Source organism: Gymnoscopelus braueri (assembly GCF_963280865.1).
Source record: "Gymnoscopelus braueri genome assembly, chromosome: 4".
Classification (NCBI taxonomy): Eukaryota; Metazoa; Chordata; class Actinopteri; order Myctophiformes; family Myctophidae; genus Gymnoscopelus; species Gymnoscopelus braueri.
The window spans coordinates 27276028-27292843 of record NC_137605.1 but is presented as its reverse complement, the minus strand read 5'-3'; the positions used below and the strand labels follow the sequence as shown (position 1 = coordinate 27292843).

General features: G+C 41.3%; 1 protein-coding gene across 1 annotated transcript in view; it reads left to right on the top strand.

The window, feature by feature from the left end:
• Positions 1-16084, top strand: part of LOC308084298 (beta-1,4-galactosyltransferase 3) — a 30760-nt gene extending 14676 nt beyond the window's left edge. The window contains exons 2-8 of the mRNA XM_080426876.1: positions 139-1328; positions 1755-2030; positions 6829-7064; positions 10455-10642; positions 12778-12900; positions 13678-13782; positions 14265-16084. Coding sequence (XP_080283002.1) covers positions 1766-2030; positions 6829-7064; positions 10455-10642; positions 12778-12900; positions 13678-13782; positions 14265-14718 — 1371 coding nt within the window. The 5' untranslated portion in view covers positions 139-1328; positions 1755-1765 and the 3' untranslated portion in view covers positions 14719-16084. The remainder of the gene's footprint in view (positions 1-138; positions 1329-1754; positions 2031-6828; positions 7065-10454; positions 10643-12777; positions 12901-13677; positions 13783-14264) is intronic.
• The last annotated feature ends 732 nt before the right edge of the window (positions 16085-16816 follow it).

Genomic DNA, 16816 nt, shown 5'->3' with positions numbered 1-16816 from the left:
CTGCGCTGTGCGCCGCTAGTCATTGTTTATGCGGTAAACACATGCTACCCTGATTACCCAAACGTGCACGCATCAGCACTTTAACCAGAACAGTGACAGTCATGAATGTAACCTCCTGTGTTGATGTTTGTCTTTCAGAGGCCCGCTCGCTTGATTGGTCCAAATCCCCTTCGTGTGGTCTACCAAGCCCTCCCGCTCCTGACCCTCCAGCCCCTCCAGCGGCTTCTCGGCTCCACGTTGCATCACCAAGATGGGTCAATAGCAGTGGGAGTCAGACCTGCCCCCCCCCCCCTCCTCCTCCTCTTCCACTACTTCCCCTTCTTATTCTCTGTTCTCTCTGTGCCTGGCCCTCCTCCACAACCCTCCTCTGACACACAAACGCACACACCCTGACCACTCCTCCCATTCTGGTCACAGTCTACTCTCCCGCTGTCTCTGCCAGCCAGCCAGCCAGCCATCCAGCCAGTCCGTCAGTCGGCCCGCCCTCCCCAGTGAGCAAGAGCAAGTTGAATAATCCTCTGTAAAAGATAGGGCCTGTGCGGCCGCATATGTGCCTTTTGTTGGGGTGGGGTGACTGCTGTTGTTGCTGCAGCGGAGGCCTCCCCCCATGAGAGAACACAACAGACAACAGAGAGAACAGAAGGCAGGATAAAAGCGCACAGCGGGAGAAAGGGAGCCGAGAGACTGATGCTGCAGTTTGTTTTCTGTTTTGCTTTTTTGTTTGGACCCCGAGGAAGAATGAGCCGTGCTGGGCGACTGATGGCATTCTGTGGCAGGGACGCTACATGATGTGGAGCTGGCATTGCCATCCCACGCCAGGCCACCAGAGGACCAACAGCAGCTTTCAGAGTTCTCTGCCACATCCTGACCTGCGGTGGGGAATGTGGTTGCAATAGACACACGCAATACCTTATTCCTTTTTTTTTTCCCCTTTCTGGATTTTTCTTTTTAGTTTTGCAAAAAAAGACTGGTTTTGTCAAGTCGCCAGTACAGTTGACCCGAAGTGCCTTCAACCCTTTATTAGTTTCTGTAGTAAACTAGTTCTTCCACATTATACATTCCATCATATTGAGTGAGAGAACATAATGTACGTAACGTTCCAGACTTCTTTGCTACTGCCATGTTGGTCAGCTCTGTAGTACAACTTGTCCTTGTGCACAGGAGTTTAGAGTATCAACACTAGCCCCCCTTTGAAGACTATTGACAATCAAACCATCCACCAAGTGAGTCTCTTAACTTAATCCACCCTTTGGGACAACCCACAACAAACCCTCACTGCACTCAACCTCATCCTGCCCCCCGACGCCTGTTGCAGTGACAACGCAGAGGTAGGCCTGTCAACAATTATCGCAATTAGTTGAGATAATCACAGTTATTTTCCATAAATGGTCATAATCGTTTCCATGTTGAAAAATTGTCCATATATTTTCAAACACAAAAAAAAAAGGAAATGGCAGATCTACAAGTTCACAGCAAGCTTGTGGATAAGCTATTTCCACTATTAAAGAAAACATATTACATGTCATTACATGTCATTATCAGAAATGTCTCTGTATATTTAAGTTATTTATCATATCTACCCTGTGCAATTTTGTTTTATTTACCAACCCTAAAAGGCAAACAGGAATGTATTTTTTATGTATACATTATGTTCCAATGCAATCCAAAAACACAATTAAGTCACTTATCGCAATTATTTGTTCGACAATTAACCATCAACTCCAATTTCCATGATGCTGACAAACCCTACGCAGTGGCTGTCGCCATGTTCAGCATCCACTCAAAATGGCGCTACCTGTTCATGTTCCTGGGCGTTCAGCTGGTCGTCATGGCACTGCTGTCCCGAGAGGGCTACCAGAAGCGGGTCAACTACTTCATCCGTATCTTCCGCAAGCCGGAGAGCCCCCGCAACCACACGGTGGGCCCACTCTCCTTTGGGGGAGATGTGTATGCCAACCTCTCAGCCCTGGGCAAGGCTCCTCACAAAGCAGAAGACATGCCCTTCTGCCCCAAGATATCACCCTTTATAGGTGAGCAGTGCTGCACATTAATGTTTATACTGTTTTTATTTTTATACTGCTGTATGTTTTCTGTTTGACCAGTTGACCAGAGATTCTGCACTATACCAGATAAAGGCCGATTTATGCTTAAGTTGGGCAACAAGTGTCTAACGTGACGTTACAATTGGTGTCTCACTATGTTCTGAGCTTTGAGCAGTCATACTGTCTGTGAAGGAAGTGAATGTGGTCTCGCACATCTCCATGGTAGCAGAGCTTGCCTCGTCTTCCCAACCAAACAGAGTACGCAGAATTTTATGAAGCGGGTGCAGAATTTTTTGCAGAGGTAGGCAAAAACGTTTGTCGTCTTGACGTCACTTTTGTCCCGTGCCATGTCGTTCAACAAATGTCGCTCCAAGCTTAAATATGCGTTTAGATTACTTTGTTTAGGAGACCTTTCTGTAGCACCTTACCTCCAATAGAAAAGTTGCAGCCATAGTTAACAGATGCATTTAATCCTTCCTGGAGAGTACTGTCTAGTACAGTGGTTCCCAACCTTTTCTGGATCAGGGCCCAAAAGCCCTGATCCGTGAACGGTCTCAAAAGCGTTCACGGCCTACCTATCTGACCACTTAACACGGCAGCCATTCAGCCGAATGGCTGCCGTGTTAAGTGGTCAGATGGGTGGACATGTTAACTCATTCAGTGCCAAACTTATTTCTGGCTTTATCACCCCTGTGCCAAGGCCAAAAATACATTGTAAGAAAAAAGTGCTTTTGAGCTGAGATACAGCCTTTTTCAGTAAGAAGTTAAACAAGAAGTGAATGGAGCAGCAAATCTTCAAATCATGATATCTTGGGTTCTGAGCATTTCTTTTTTTTAATGACGTCGGCGACGTCATTGGCACTCTGGGCTTATGAAAAACGTGACGTCGGCGACGTCAATGGCACTGAATGAGTAACTGCCAGAGTAATAGTGTAATAGTGTTACGCTGCTGCCAGCTAAAACGAGTGATTTTATCAACCTTTGAAAAATCATGGAATCTTTTCTGTGGATTCTATCCGCACGGTGATCCCCTCATTACACACACAGGGGTCTCGTAGAATGGGGGGAAATAATGTATCCGATAGCGGTAATCCGTTCCATAGTTGTGGCAAGTTGAAAATAGCATGTTTTGCCGAGCATTTTTAACCCATTAAGACCTGAGGCCATTCTTTAAAAAATTGTAAATCTCAACAGTTTTGAAAAAAATCCGGAAAATATTTTTTCACGATTTTTCAAAAATAGTAGATCTACAAGCTCGTAGCGCGGCACTCGGTGCCGCGCTATGAGCTTGTAGATCTACTATTTTTGAATAGCCCAAAGAAATCTTAAAATGAGACGCAGATGCGTCCCCGGTCTTAATGGGTTAAGCAATAAGTTAACCAGGGAGTGAATGGAGCAGCGTTGGACAACAAAGAAAAGAAACAAGAAAATGCATAGCATCATCATCAAATTCCATTAATTATTTAGTAGCATTCATTTATATGAAATCTAAACCCCAATCGTGACATTTCAAAACGCCTTCATAACATACAAGGGAGAAGTGACTGAAACGCCTTCATCTGCTGTTTCAAGTGTCTAAATCCAAACAGTCTAATCCAACCCAATTCAATCAATCAACGCAGAAGGTCAGAGTCCGTTCTTAGATTGTGTACCAGCCAGGAAAGCAGGCTCACGTGTAGGTGTAGCCTGCAGTTATTGGGCCCTGCCCTCTGCTCCATTGTCCTCCCCATTATTTCTAGTAATTTCACACTAGAACATGATCACTGATGGCACGGCTGACTGAACTAGAATGAATGAAGGAGTTTTTCTTTTTCTTTTTACACTAATACTGTAAGAAAAGAAAAAGGTCACTGGAGACAGTGAATCCCTCACTGCCAGGGAGAAGAATGTAAGCAGGAGCCTCCTGGGGACTCATTAATAAAGCAGGTTTGGCGAGGCCAGTTACTGACATTCAGCTCTGCCAGTAATGGTGGGCCTAGTATGAGGCTGATGGTTAATTAACCCATTCAATCCGGTAACGCATCTGTGTCATTTTAGATTTTTAGCTATAACCATTATTTTTATACTTTGGCTATTCAAAAATAGCAGATTAACATTTGTGCAAATCTTTGAATATATATATATATATATATATTTTTTTAAACAACATTTTAAACTCAAATCTTTGCTTCTGGGGGGTCCCTGGAACAACATAATTTGTCCTTGACAAGAAAAAGTTTGAGCACCACTGATATAGCAACAATAGTTTTTCAGAAAAATTAAGACATTTGAAAAACAGACAGTTAAAAAATATATATTCAAAGATTTGGACACATTTTCACGATTTTTCAAAAATAGCAGATCTACAAGCTCATAACTTGAGCTTGTATATCATATAATATATAAAATGACAGAGATGTGTTCCCGGATTGAATGGGTTAAAGCAGTGGTTCTCAAACCTTTTCATGTCAACGACCCCAAAATTAATAGGTATTTGACCGCGGAACCCATCTGAAAATATTTTGTGCCAGGGATCACCATACAACATTTGTGTTGTTAAAATATATTAAAATATACATAACAAATATATACATAAAAAAATTAACGTAATTCCAGATTTCTTTGAAAATAACAGATCTACAGCTTGTAGATTTAGCTGGGGACCCCCTGGAACCACCCCAAGGTCCCCTGGGACCACTGGATTAAAGCATGGTAATGTTTGGAGTGTAGGCAGTGTAGGTCTTAGGGCATGATGATGCATAACATTGCCATAGTAGGTTGGTTTATTTAGCAACATGGGACATACCGTGTATGTTTATAATTTCAGTCACCCAGTGGCAGCACAGCAGTTGGTTACAAAGTTACAGATACAGAGTTAGTTGACAGTACTGTCAGATACAGCAATACAAAGGTAAGAGATAACAATAAGAAGCACCATCAATAAAGAACAGTATACAAAAGTATACACTATCTTGCACTATGCCGAAAACAACACCAGGATAGTGTGTTATATGACAGTTGACCTGGCAGAGCGATCAACGTGTGTGTCGTTGAGCTTGAACAACAAACTAGTAATTTTTAGGAGATTTTAGAAGGTTATCCTCTGTTCAACAGGAAAAAAAACAATAGTTTATTGTTTTTGTGAGAAGGCATGTTTTCGCACCCTTGGACTTCTTAAAATGCAAAGTTGCCGATATAGCAAATGTGATTGACATTTTAGCAGTAATGAAAGGAATGTTATTTTGTCTGACAAAGTTGTGTGTGTGTGTGCCTAGAGAAAGTCAAGCGTCTGGACCTTGCATTATTACACAATCACATGTAACATGAGCAGCCACCAATGCATTCAAATTCTGGGGGTTGAACTGAAGGCAAATTGCATTTTAATCCGCCCTCGCATACTGTAACTTTACCTGTGGCCACTCTAAAGTGCCAGGTGCAGGCCAGGGCAGAAGTCAAAATGCAAGAAAAAGCGTCTTTTAATTATTCGGAACGAGTCCGAATTTTGCGTATATTCGCATAATCGCCGGTGTGTAATGACCTTTAGTGTGGTAAATAATGGAGTGTAATAATCTCATAAGCCAGGTGACCTCCTGTGTTGATATACAGTGTCAGATTGGTTGACTGCTTGAGCTCAAGCATATTTTTCAGTTTAATATAATTGTCTCCGTTTTTACCTATATTATATTTGCTGGAGCGGAACAAAATGAACAAAATGCTGCAAATCATGAATGCAGAGTCCGATTGCGGTGAAACTTATCACGCATATTTGCACTACGTTGAGTAACAAATGCCACTCTTTTAACGCCACCAAATGCCTATTATTGCGCCACCAGGAGACATGAAAGACATATTTTTTATATATTTTGATATTAGTCCTACAAATTTTGGCCAAACATCACGCAAATCGGTACACATTACCCCTTAGTCAAGTGATCAAGACGGATCCATCCGATTTTTCATATTCCATCCTGATTGGTGAATTCCGAACGTTGCTGACCCACAATAACCTATCTGACCTGGCGCGGAGACCTGTGCTCCAAGGAACACTTGTTCTAGTTATTTCTGTGGAGCAAGGAAGTATAAATTTGTTTGATAGTCTCACTTTAAAGTCAATTTAAATGGCTCTTTTTTGGCTACAGCAATATATGTATGTCTGTTCTGTAGTACATCGCTGTCTTGTGTCCTCTTTGTTTGAGAAAATCTGTATGCAAAAGGAAGAATGTTACACTTGAATTATGTACAGGTCTACCAGCAAGACTACCAGGAATTCATTGACATTCATTGACATTTGTTATCTAAATAAACTAACCAATGTCTATATGTTCTATCTCTATTGGCTCTATGCCAATATGTTACTTATCTAAATAGAGAATTTGTTGGCATAGAGCCACTCATAACATTTCATCTTGAGGACTGTTTCTCCCATAAGCAACTAAGACACACATCTCTGGCCATGAAAGCCTGAAATGCTGAGTAAAAGGGATGCAATGAGCAGTGAAGCTATGCATATAAAATATTTTATTTAGCACCAACATTGCTCTTATGCAGCAGTTTGTTCTTATTGGTGAAGTATTTATAAAGATCGCAATTTAAAATTTGCTCAATAAGGCATAGACCGTTACCCAACTAGGACAATCATTCTCATAAGCAGCCAGTCTGTATTTTTCAAATGCAGTACTGAACACTGCATTGATGGATAGATAGAAAGATAGATAAATTCCTATGATTTCTGACAGCAACAAGGGATTTCTTATATTGGTTGGACTACTAAGCCAACTTGTAATAACCCTTTTATCCTTGTTCACAGGTGGGCCCATCCATGTTAGCTTCCCATCAGGGCTAACCCTGAAAGAAGTCCAGAGGAAGAATCCTTTAGTGGTCCGCGGCGGACGATACAGGCCACCTGACTGTATGGCACGACATCGCACCGCCATCATCATTCCCCACAGACACAGGGAACACCACCTGAAGTTCCTACTATACTACCTGCATCCATTCCTGCAGCGTCAACAGCTCAACTATGGAATTTATGTCATCCACCAAGTGAGGCTCTTGCTCTTTCTGACGCATGCACATAAAATCCAAGATGCCATGCCATTGTTCTGATGGCCCATTATTCCGAAACCCCAATACTTTTAAAAAAACATCCCATTTGGACCAAAAACCCTTTAGTCTGACGGCTTGTAATCCCAAAAACAACCTAATATCTCCAAAGGTCCAGTGTTCCTAAAACTTCCGAAAAATCGACTTTTATCTGGTTCAAAGTCAAACAGTCATAATAACTTGCAAATATACATAAGTAACTTAAGATAATACATAAGAAATGTTTCACGAAGGCTTACCTTTGCTACCATGAACATACAGTGACTGAATAATAACGGTTGAGATCAAAGAAGTGTTTACAGTTTTATTACAGTCTAGCTTCCAAATATAGGCCTAAACAAGGATATTATTGTTTATACCAAACCGATATAAACATTTGAACCAATACTATACTATTGCTTGCCTATAATCATGTAAATGTAATGTCTCGTTACGCTATGAACTACAAACTATTCTTTGGCCACAATTGTGATTATTCAGTTAGAAGAAACATTCAAGTTTCACAAAGACATACTTTTGCTATTACCACGGATATAATATTAATGTATTATGACAGTTTAATCTAGATAAAATCAGCTGTACATGTAATATAGCCTTTGGCAGACAATTGCTTTTTGGCATGATGACGGCCCAACCCATGGTGCTCAATTGGCAGTGTGTGTTCCTCCATGAGGTGAATAGGGTACCTCTGTCTCCTTTTGCCCTTAATATCTTAGTGCAATTAACATTTAGCAAAATGAATAAATCATGTAATTATAGCAATTTACAGTTAACAGTTAATATGATCTAAAAACGGCAATATCACACTGCCTGAAATTTGTATTAAATCTAGCCTACTGGAGAATAACATTCTTTTGAAATGGATCTAGGAAAAGTGTACTTAAGAACGTTTTCATGAACATAATGGCGTTTATTATTAGATTTTATCTTCTGTATGTATTCTTTGATATGATTTTAAAATTATTTTGTTTGTATGGGAAGGTTTTAAGCTGACCTGGCTTCTACGTGCAAAATCAAGATAGTCATATTAACCAAAGATTATTTCAATTGTCAGTAGTTCTCAAAATGTTTCTTATCAAGGACCCCCAAATTGATATATATTTGGCCGCGGACCCCAATCTGAAAATGTTTTGTGCCAGGGACCTCCAGAAGAGAATATTTATGATTTTCAAAAATGTAAAAAAATGGGATGTACAAGCTCGCAGCGTGGCACGAAGTGCCCCACCCAGAGATATTCATTTATTTGAAAATTGCTTAGTGGCGTTTGAAGCACCCGGAAGTCTGCCGGGAGTTTAAAATTGGGTCCATTGGGTCTAATAGAATCTGTCTGCCGCAAGTACCAATATTGGGTCGAATAGGCGTGACCATAGAGTAAATGCGGAAGTGTTGCATTCTCAGATTGACCACCAGGACGGCCGCTTCACTGTTCTACCGCGGCTCTGGGGGCTTGCCCCCACCCCCCCAAGGACCCCACTTTGAGAACCACTGCACAGTAGGCCTGACCTCGACTAAGTCGACTAGTCGACTGGTTAGTCGCGGGGGGTCCGAGTCGACTGCGTGTCTCTTAGTCGAATCTAGTCGAGTTTTTTTTTTTAAGGGCCAAAAATGTTTTTAATAGTTTTTTGGCCAAGTCTACACCTGCAACCACACGTAACTTCCACTTTATTCTTCTTATTCCTCGTCTTTGTATTGGTATTGTTTGTGTTGGAGCGCCTCAGTGCGGCTGCAGAGTTCATGTGCAACCTCTTCCAGAGAGAGATAGAGACACTAGAAACTCTGCTGGAGACACAAAACAAACTGTGTAGACTTGGCCCTTTGAAATAAAATGTATTCTGGCCCTAAAAAAAAAAAAAGTTTTTTATATTAGTCGACTGCCAGTCGACTATTGGCAATTAGTCGCCAATTAGATTCGACTAAACAAATCCTTAGTCGGGGACAGGCCTACTGCACAGTAGGGTATCAGGGAAATGCCTTATCATAAATAAATAATGGCAATGACTACCCACCCATGCTCAAGAGGTTTATGATGCATCCACTTGTAACCCATGGTAACAGATTTCTCTTTAAATATTTGTATTGTGATTTGGGGTTTCCTTACTACATGAATAAAATGGAGCCATTCGGCGACTTGAGTTGACACCTCTTTCGTTGCACATTTTCAAAACACAGTTGTTGGGATACAAACAGAAAAAGGTTCCAAGGCACTCCAATGTAGAAAAGCTGTAATAAAACAGCCTAGTTAATCTTTGAACGATAAAAACATATGCCTACATGTTTTGCCCTTCTTAAGGGCAAACAGTTGTCATTATTCAGTAGTGCAGACGGATGATGGACATGTAGAATTCAGGCTGGATCAATAGTGCCCTCTTGTGCTCGTTGTGTGGACATGCATCTCTTTGTAAATTGTTGAGTTCAACAGCTTACAGAGTTTGATGTTCTTAGCTGCTTGTAACAAGCCGGTTCATGTTTCCTCCTCAAGCATTTTATCCCTTACATCTTTGGAGCTTGTTTTGTCATTGAATTGTTTCTACCTGTTGCATTCCTTATCCCTGTCACTTACATGCTGTGTCTTGCCTCTGCCAAGTTGGACATTATAATGTATTTGTTCTCAAATGGACCAGCAGAATAACATTCATGCACAAATGCCTGAACATAAGTGTATGACATTGTGCAACAGACCTCCCTCATGAAACAGGATTGTTCTCTCTACGTAGGTCTGACTAAACTTTCGGCAGTTAAGATTTTAACAAATAAGCAATAGCAGATTACATCATGCATGTTCAAAGATGCTATTTCACTGGCAGAGATTTGGTTTATCTGAAATCTTGACAAGGCATCTGTATCCTAGAGACACGTGCGCACACACACACACACACACACACACACACACATCTGTGCCACTGTTGGCTCATAAGATAAGTACTCTCCAGGTCAACAACTAAAGACAGGGTGTGATAGTGAATACATGCGCAAACAAACACAATACCCTCTGTTGATGCCGTTTAGGATTCCGTGTGTTGAGGGACATGCAAAAAGATGCATTTCAGTTGCACTTAGTGTCGTCTCACATTGCCAGACCGATTGGAAATCTCTATCTACCGATTTTAGGCTTTGCTAGATTTGCTAGAACAGTGGCCACTAAATAAACTTAAACCTACTGCTTCCGAACCCAATCCTGTCACCAACCCAATATGACGGACCACCCTAAAGACTTTGGATTGCTTCTGCAATGCCGTTGAGCAAAGCGTTTAGAGATTGACTTATCTAATCGAATCTACGCTCTGTGTAAATTGACAATAACGCTGACATTCTCCTCTGTGTCCTTCTCAGGCAGGGAACTACACATTTAATCGCGCCAAGCTAATGAACGTAGGCTTCCGGGAGGCCATGAGGGAGGAAGACTGGGACTGCCTCTTTTACCATGATGTGGACCTCATCCCAGAGGATGACCGCAACTTGTATGTCTGTGACTCCAACCCCAAGCATGCTGCAATTGCCATGGACAAGTTTGGTTACAAGTGAGTCTTTTTTTCTTTTTTTGTTGTATCATATACTGTACATATACACAAGGGAAGCACATGGTAAGACATGTAAAAGGAGATGTACTATGATGGTGATGCTCTGATTGAAAAGTTCAGAATCAGTCTTATTGTCACATCATTCTGTAGGTTCACAGGTGTAAATCATTGAGTGAAATGTGTTTATGTGCCAGCTCCATTTTGTTGTTTTCAGGAAAGAAAGAAAAAGAAACATACGTATACACATTGCATAAATAAGCATAAATAAGCAGCTGTAGGTACATTCTGTACCTACAGTATGTGCATGAGGTTAGACCTAAGGTCTAAAAGAGTGGAAACGCATTGGTAGTCCACATAGCAGGTATGTGCATGAGGGTAGATGTACATAGATGTAAAAAAGTTGTTGGTTTACAAAAACTGTAAAAATATTTATTTATTTTAAAAACTGGGTAAAATGCTGTTGCAACATTGCTATGGTTAGATGAATTGTCATGGCAACCAATAGAGCGGAGCTATCCTCACTTGATTGCTTCAACTCCACCACTGCACATGAATGAGAGATTCTTGGTTTTGTTGTCATCCTCCCACTATAATTGACAAGCAAACTCATGGAGACGAAATGATTGCATGTGGAGGGTATCCAAGCAGACCCATGGCCCAACTAACTCCAAACTTTTCACAAAAATTCCTCAATATTTTGCCTCCCAGCATACCTGCTTCCCATACCGTTACTGTACTTGCAGGATGTACAATTAATACCAAACGTATTATGCCCCAATACTTATGCAAATCACTTCGCCAGCTCGCAATTTACTTCCGGATGGTTCGTTTCACCAAACTGAGCACCTTTGCCACATCAGTCAAGCGGGAAAGAAACAAGCGCTGCCGTGGTCTATGCAAACGAGCCCAAATGCGCGCACAAATAAGACCAAAATCGATTATACAAAAGGCAGACCTGGCAACGCAGGCTACGCCAATCATGTGACAGAGATCCACAAGCTATGGGGCAGAGACGCCATGTGCCATACCGTCACTTAGCAACAACGAAAGCGCTCACTCTCATTGGTCGTGTCATCCTGAGGCCAGTTTCCAGACAATGGCATTGGCATCGCAGCGAGCTTGTTGTCGCCATTACAGGCAGACGCAGCAACAACAGGGCTCCGTGAGAGTAGGGCGAGCTGAGCTGGCTATGTTAAACATCTTATCAACAACCTCTATGAACGTTAGTGTGGTCAATGTCATCAATGCTAACTAATTAGCCCGTTGAACAGTGTTATTTTGGTGTATTTTGTGGGTTTTTGTGACACAATGTCACGTCCAAATGATCACCAGCCTTGGAGAGACACAGTGCGGCTGCAGAGTTCATGTGCAACCTCTAATAAGTCAACATGTTGAAAAATCTTTAGAAAACAGCTGATCTACAAGCTCACAACAACTCGCAAAGCCACGCGTTGTGAGCGTGTACACTGGCTATTTTAATATAGCCAAAGTATATAGGGATACAGTGGTTAATGCATCTACAGTTTACAAAAGGACAATATTTGCCTCTGAGATGTAGTCGAGTAGAAGTACAAGTACTGAAAATTGAAGATAATCCAGTAAAGTTAAAACCCCTCACATTTGTCCAGTACTTGAGTACAAACAAATGTACATTATCTATCTATCTATCCATCAGCATAAAACGAATATTCTATCTATCTATCTATCTATCTATCTATCTATCTATCTATCTATCTATCTATCTATCTATCTATCTATCTATCTATCTATCTATCTATCTATCTATCTATCTATCTATCTATCTATCTATCTATCTATCTATCTATCTATCTATCTATCTATCTATCTATCTATCTAACTATATCTAGCCTGTCTGTCTCTCTGTGAACACATTACTTAATAAGATGTATGATGATTCATTATATTATATGATTATTAGATAATGATTATATGTGCCCCATGATTATTATAAGATCATATATCTTAATCAAATACAATAATCATATGATATAGAGCTGAGGCCGCGCACAGCGCGGCCGAAATTCTAGTTACTCTAATATGACTCTAAAATGGACTCTTCAGACATTTCATGACAAGGCTCTTTTTTCTTTATGTGGCATAACATTCCTCTCCAGGCTTCCATACAAGATGTATTTTGGAGGTGTGTCTGCCCTAACTCCTCTGCATTACCTGAAGATGAATGGCTTTCCCAACAACTACTGGGGCTGGGGGGGAGAGGATGATGATATAGGAATCAGGTGAGAATGCTTTGTGCTGAGTTGACTTTGTTTTAGGCACTAATGGCAAACTCTTCCATGATAAGAAATGCTACAATGATATGATTTACTTAACTGTTATGTTTGTCTAAGACAAAGAGAAACACTAAGAGAAACCAACTCTTATTGAGTTAGGAAAAGTTAGGATATCATCTGGCTCCTCACCAATTACATTTGGGCTTTTAGGCATTGTGAACAAAAATTACACTGGGGAGATATGACAATAATTATACAAAGAAATGACTGACAATGACCGGTACCATTAATCAAAATACTGTAAATAATGTACTATGGCCAAAATAGGCCATATTTAATAATTTTATACTTACCGTAATTTTTTTTTTTTTAGTGGTAATTATTTTTCTTATTATATAGTGTGTCACATCGCAGCGCAGAACATTTTTCAACATGGAAATGACGATACTGACGATTATGCGAAATAATTGAGATTATCTCAAGAAATTGAAAGCAGGCGATTATGTAATAATTGTGACAGGTCTACTCTGGTTTCCTTGTACATGATGACAGTGATGGCCATTGAGTAGTTTATATTAACAGAGCTAACCACAGTGGTATGTGGAAGTCTATTGGCAGGAATTATTTTTCCATGCCATATCGAGTATCCATGGACCTTTGACACCAGCATATCGAACTCTGTGAGTTATGCCAACCGTTCTGCTCCTACTTAGAATGGCTGGATGAGTTCCTGTAGGTCTGTGAAAGTGCTTTTCTGATAAACATTTCCCCCCATCATTTCAGAGTCTCTTTGGGTGGCATGTACATCACTCGTCCTAACGTAAAGGTGGGCCGCTACAAGATGATCAAGCACAAGCTGGATAAAGGCAATGACATAAATCCAAAGAGGTACAGACAAAAAGTGACCACGTTTGTTTTCAGATTCAAGTGCATGCATTGTATACAACAGTGTCACACAAGCCCATCTACAAGCTCACATCGTGTTGCATTGCGACACATTGTGAACTTGTAGATCTGCTATTTTCGCTATTTTGGCAATACATTTAAGGTGAAAGTGGATTTTATAAATATTGAAACAATGAAAAGTATTAACAAGGGCTTCACTAAATAACTACATATGATCCATTTGAACACAGGTTCTTTTTTTTATATTTCCTGAAAAGTTATGGTTTTGGACATGGCTTTTGCCCGACTGCGACAACATTTATGATGGGTTTGCGGGAAATACAATAGATGTGTCACCACTGGTGTCAGGTCTTGCACGTCTTATTGGTGGCTGTTTGTGTTATTAATCAAATTTTATTGCACTTTTTCCTCTCTGTGTAAGAATCATAAAATCACAGAACGATACATTTTGCTCCCATTTCAAGGTTCAATATGCTGGCCAAGACTCGTCAGTCATGGAAGCTGGACGGCATGAACACCGCTGAATACGAGGTTCTGCAAAGGGAGTACTTTCCCCTGTACACCAACATCACCGTCAACATCGGCAACGAGAACGGTTTACACTCTCCTCCCCCTCCTCTACCGACTCGAAAGCACGACACTCCCGCCAAAGGAGCAGTCAAGCCTCCAGTCAAGCCTCCAGTCAAGCCTCCAGTCAAGCCTCCAGTCAAGCCTCCAGTCAAGCCTCCAGTTAAGCCTCCAGCCAAACCTCCAGCCAATACCCCAGTCAAGGAAGCAGCCAACCCCTCCGTAAAAAAACCAGCCAATCCCCCAGTCAATCAACCAGCCAATCCCCCAGTCAATCAACCAGCCATTTCCCCAGCCAAAGTCCCAGACAACGGGCCTGCCAAACTCAAAGAGGACCACCCACAGAGATAATGCCTGAAGCCCGATTCATACTTTGTCGTGTGACGGTGTCGTACACCGAGAATAGCTGACCTACAAGCTCACAAAACGTCGCATCTGCGACGTTTTGTGGGCTTGTAGCTCGGCCGTTCTCGGCGCACAACACCATGGCGTGACTTAGTATAGATTAGGCTTAAGCATGAGGGACCCAGCAAGGCTGACCATTGAAGATGCCTCCCTTTGCCTTTTGTTGATGTTTTTTATTTTACTTTCTTTTTGTTGATCATTTCAGTGCCTACTGCAGGATTTGATGATTTCTCCTGGGTGGTCTGCAGTTCACTCACACATGTATGCTTTTTTCATCTCATTTCCTCCCTTGATTCTCACCCTGAATTAGCAGACGATCAGTGATGATCAAGAGACTTCATTACTGCCTGCAAAACGTGGAGGCTGGGGAGGCTCGTCGTGATTTTGGGTGATTATGGCACCCTTTGAGATTAAAAATAAAGATGCTGTAGTCGTTGACACGAACCCTTACGAGTCTGTGAATAACTGACTGCTCTCCGCCCTCATGACTTTTGACTTCTGAGGGATCTGGGGCAGAGAGGAGGAGAAATCTAATAGACGGACTCTATGAGTTTATATATCCACAGTGTTGTGGGATCGCTGGTCAAACCGTGTGATGCCTTAGAATTATGTGTGCTTCTGTTTATTTTTTCACTATTTACCTTATGTTGAAAAAAAAAGGTTGTCAGGGACATGTTGCCGTAGTTTCCTCTACCATGGATGTTTCTTTTCCTTCATTTTTTTACATTTCACCAAAAAGCCACTGAAAACGCAGCACAGATAGGGATCTTCTTAGTTCCCTTAGTGTGAAGCTGAAACGGTGAATAGTGAATGAAGGAACTTTACTGTGTGGTGTGTATATACAGCAGTGGTTCTCAAAGTGGGGTTTGGGGACCCTCATGGGTCCTTTAGGGGGCTCCAGGGGGTCCCCAGGGAAATCAGTTTAACCACTTTTAACCCTCATCGGCTATTTGAAAATAGCTGATCTACAAGCTCACAACGCATGGCACTGCGATGCGTTGGGAGCTTGTAGATCCATTTTTGTAGATTTCTTTTTAAATCATGTATTTACAGATGGGGGGGTCTGCGGCCGATTACATATCATTTTGGGTGTCCTTGACATGAAAAAGTTTGAGAACCATTGATTATACAGTATGTCATAGCTTAAAAGCTGCTAACAGCATGCATATCCTGTTCACAGCCAACACATCATGGGGCCTCAGTTATAAAATGATTCTGAAGCACACATTTTGTCCTTAAGTTTTGTCTCTCTCATGATGGAGAGATGTAATTTGCAACAATGTCCAAACTACAATAAAGGCTGTGCAGAGTCCATTCCAGCAGAATTTGTTCTTCAAATGACGTTATTGACACTGTCAACCACTAGGTGTCCTACCAGTCAAAAGGGCCAAACTTTCTCGAGACTACCTGCAACCACTGCAGATGTTGTAAATATATTGTATTACATTAACATACTCTGGTTCAAATAACCTTTACTCATTCAAATAAATCCAGGATTGTAGCTTTAATCCCACACAAGCATTGGTTATAAAATGCAAATGTCACTGTCCTCGATGTACAATCTACAGCACATTGACCGTATAGTGTAATCTAGGTCGATGGTTCTCCAAACTTTTTAATTTCAAGGACCCCCATAACTCTTGAGAGTGTACAAATGGAACTATGGCCAATTTTGCTCCATTTGGAACTCCCTCAAGGAACCCTGAGGGTCCCTAGACCGCACTTTGAGAACCACTGATCTAGGTTAAACCTGAAGAATGTTTTGTGAAGGAGGCCCCTGAGATCATAGAACTGTAGGTACAGTATAGGCCTGCTGTACTGTAGGTACAGTTATTGTGAATAGTTTTTATCTTTATGGTAATGTGTGCTGTCAAAGCAGACTTTACATTCAACATCCTTATATCTCTGCATAATGCAATATCAACCATCTGTTTTTATGTTTGTGTGTGTGTGTGTGTGTGTGTGTGTGTGGTTGCATACTGTATCTGCCATTGTCAAATGGAACATGGTTCTGGTGACAATGATCAGCCCACTGCCATCAGAT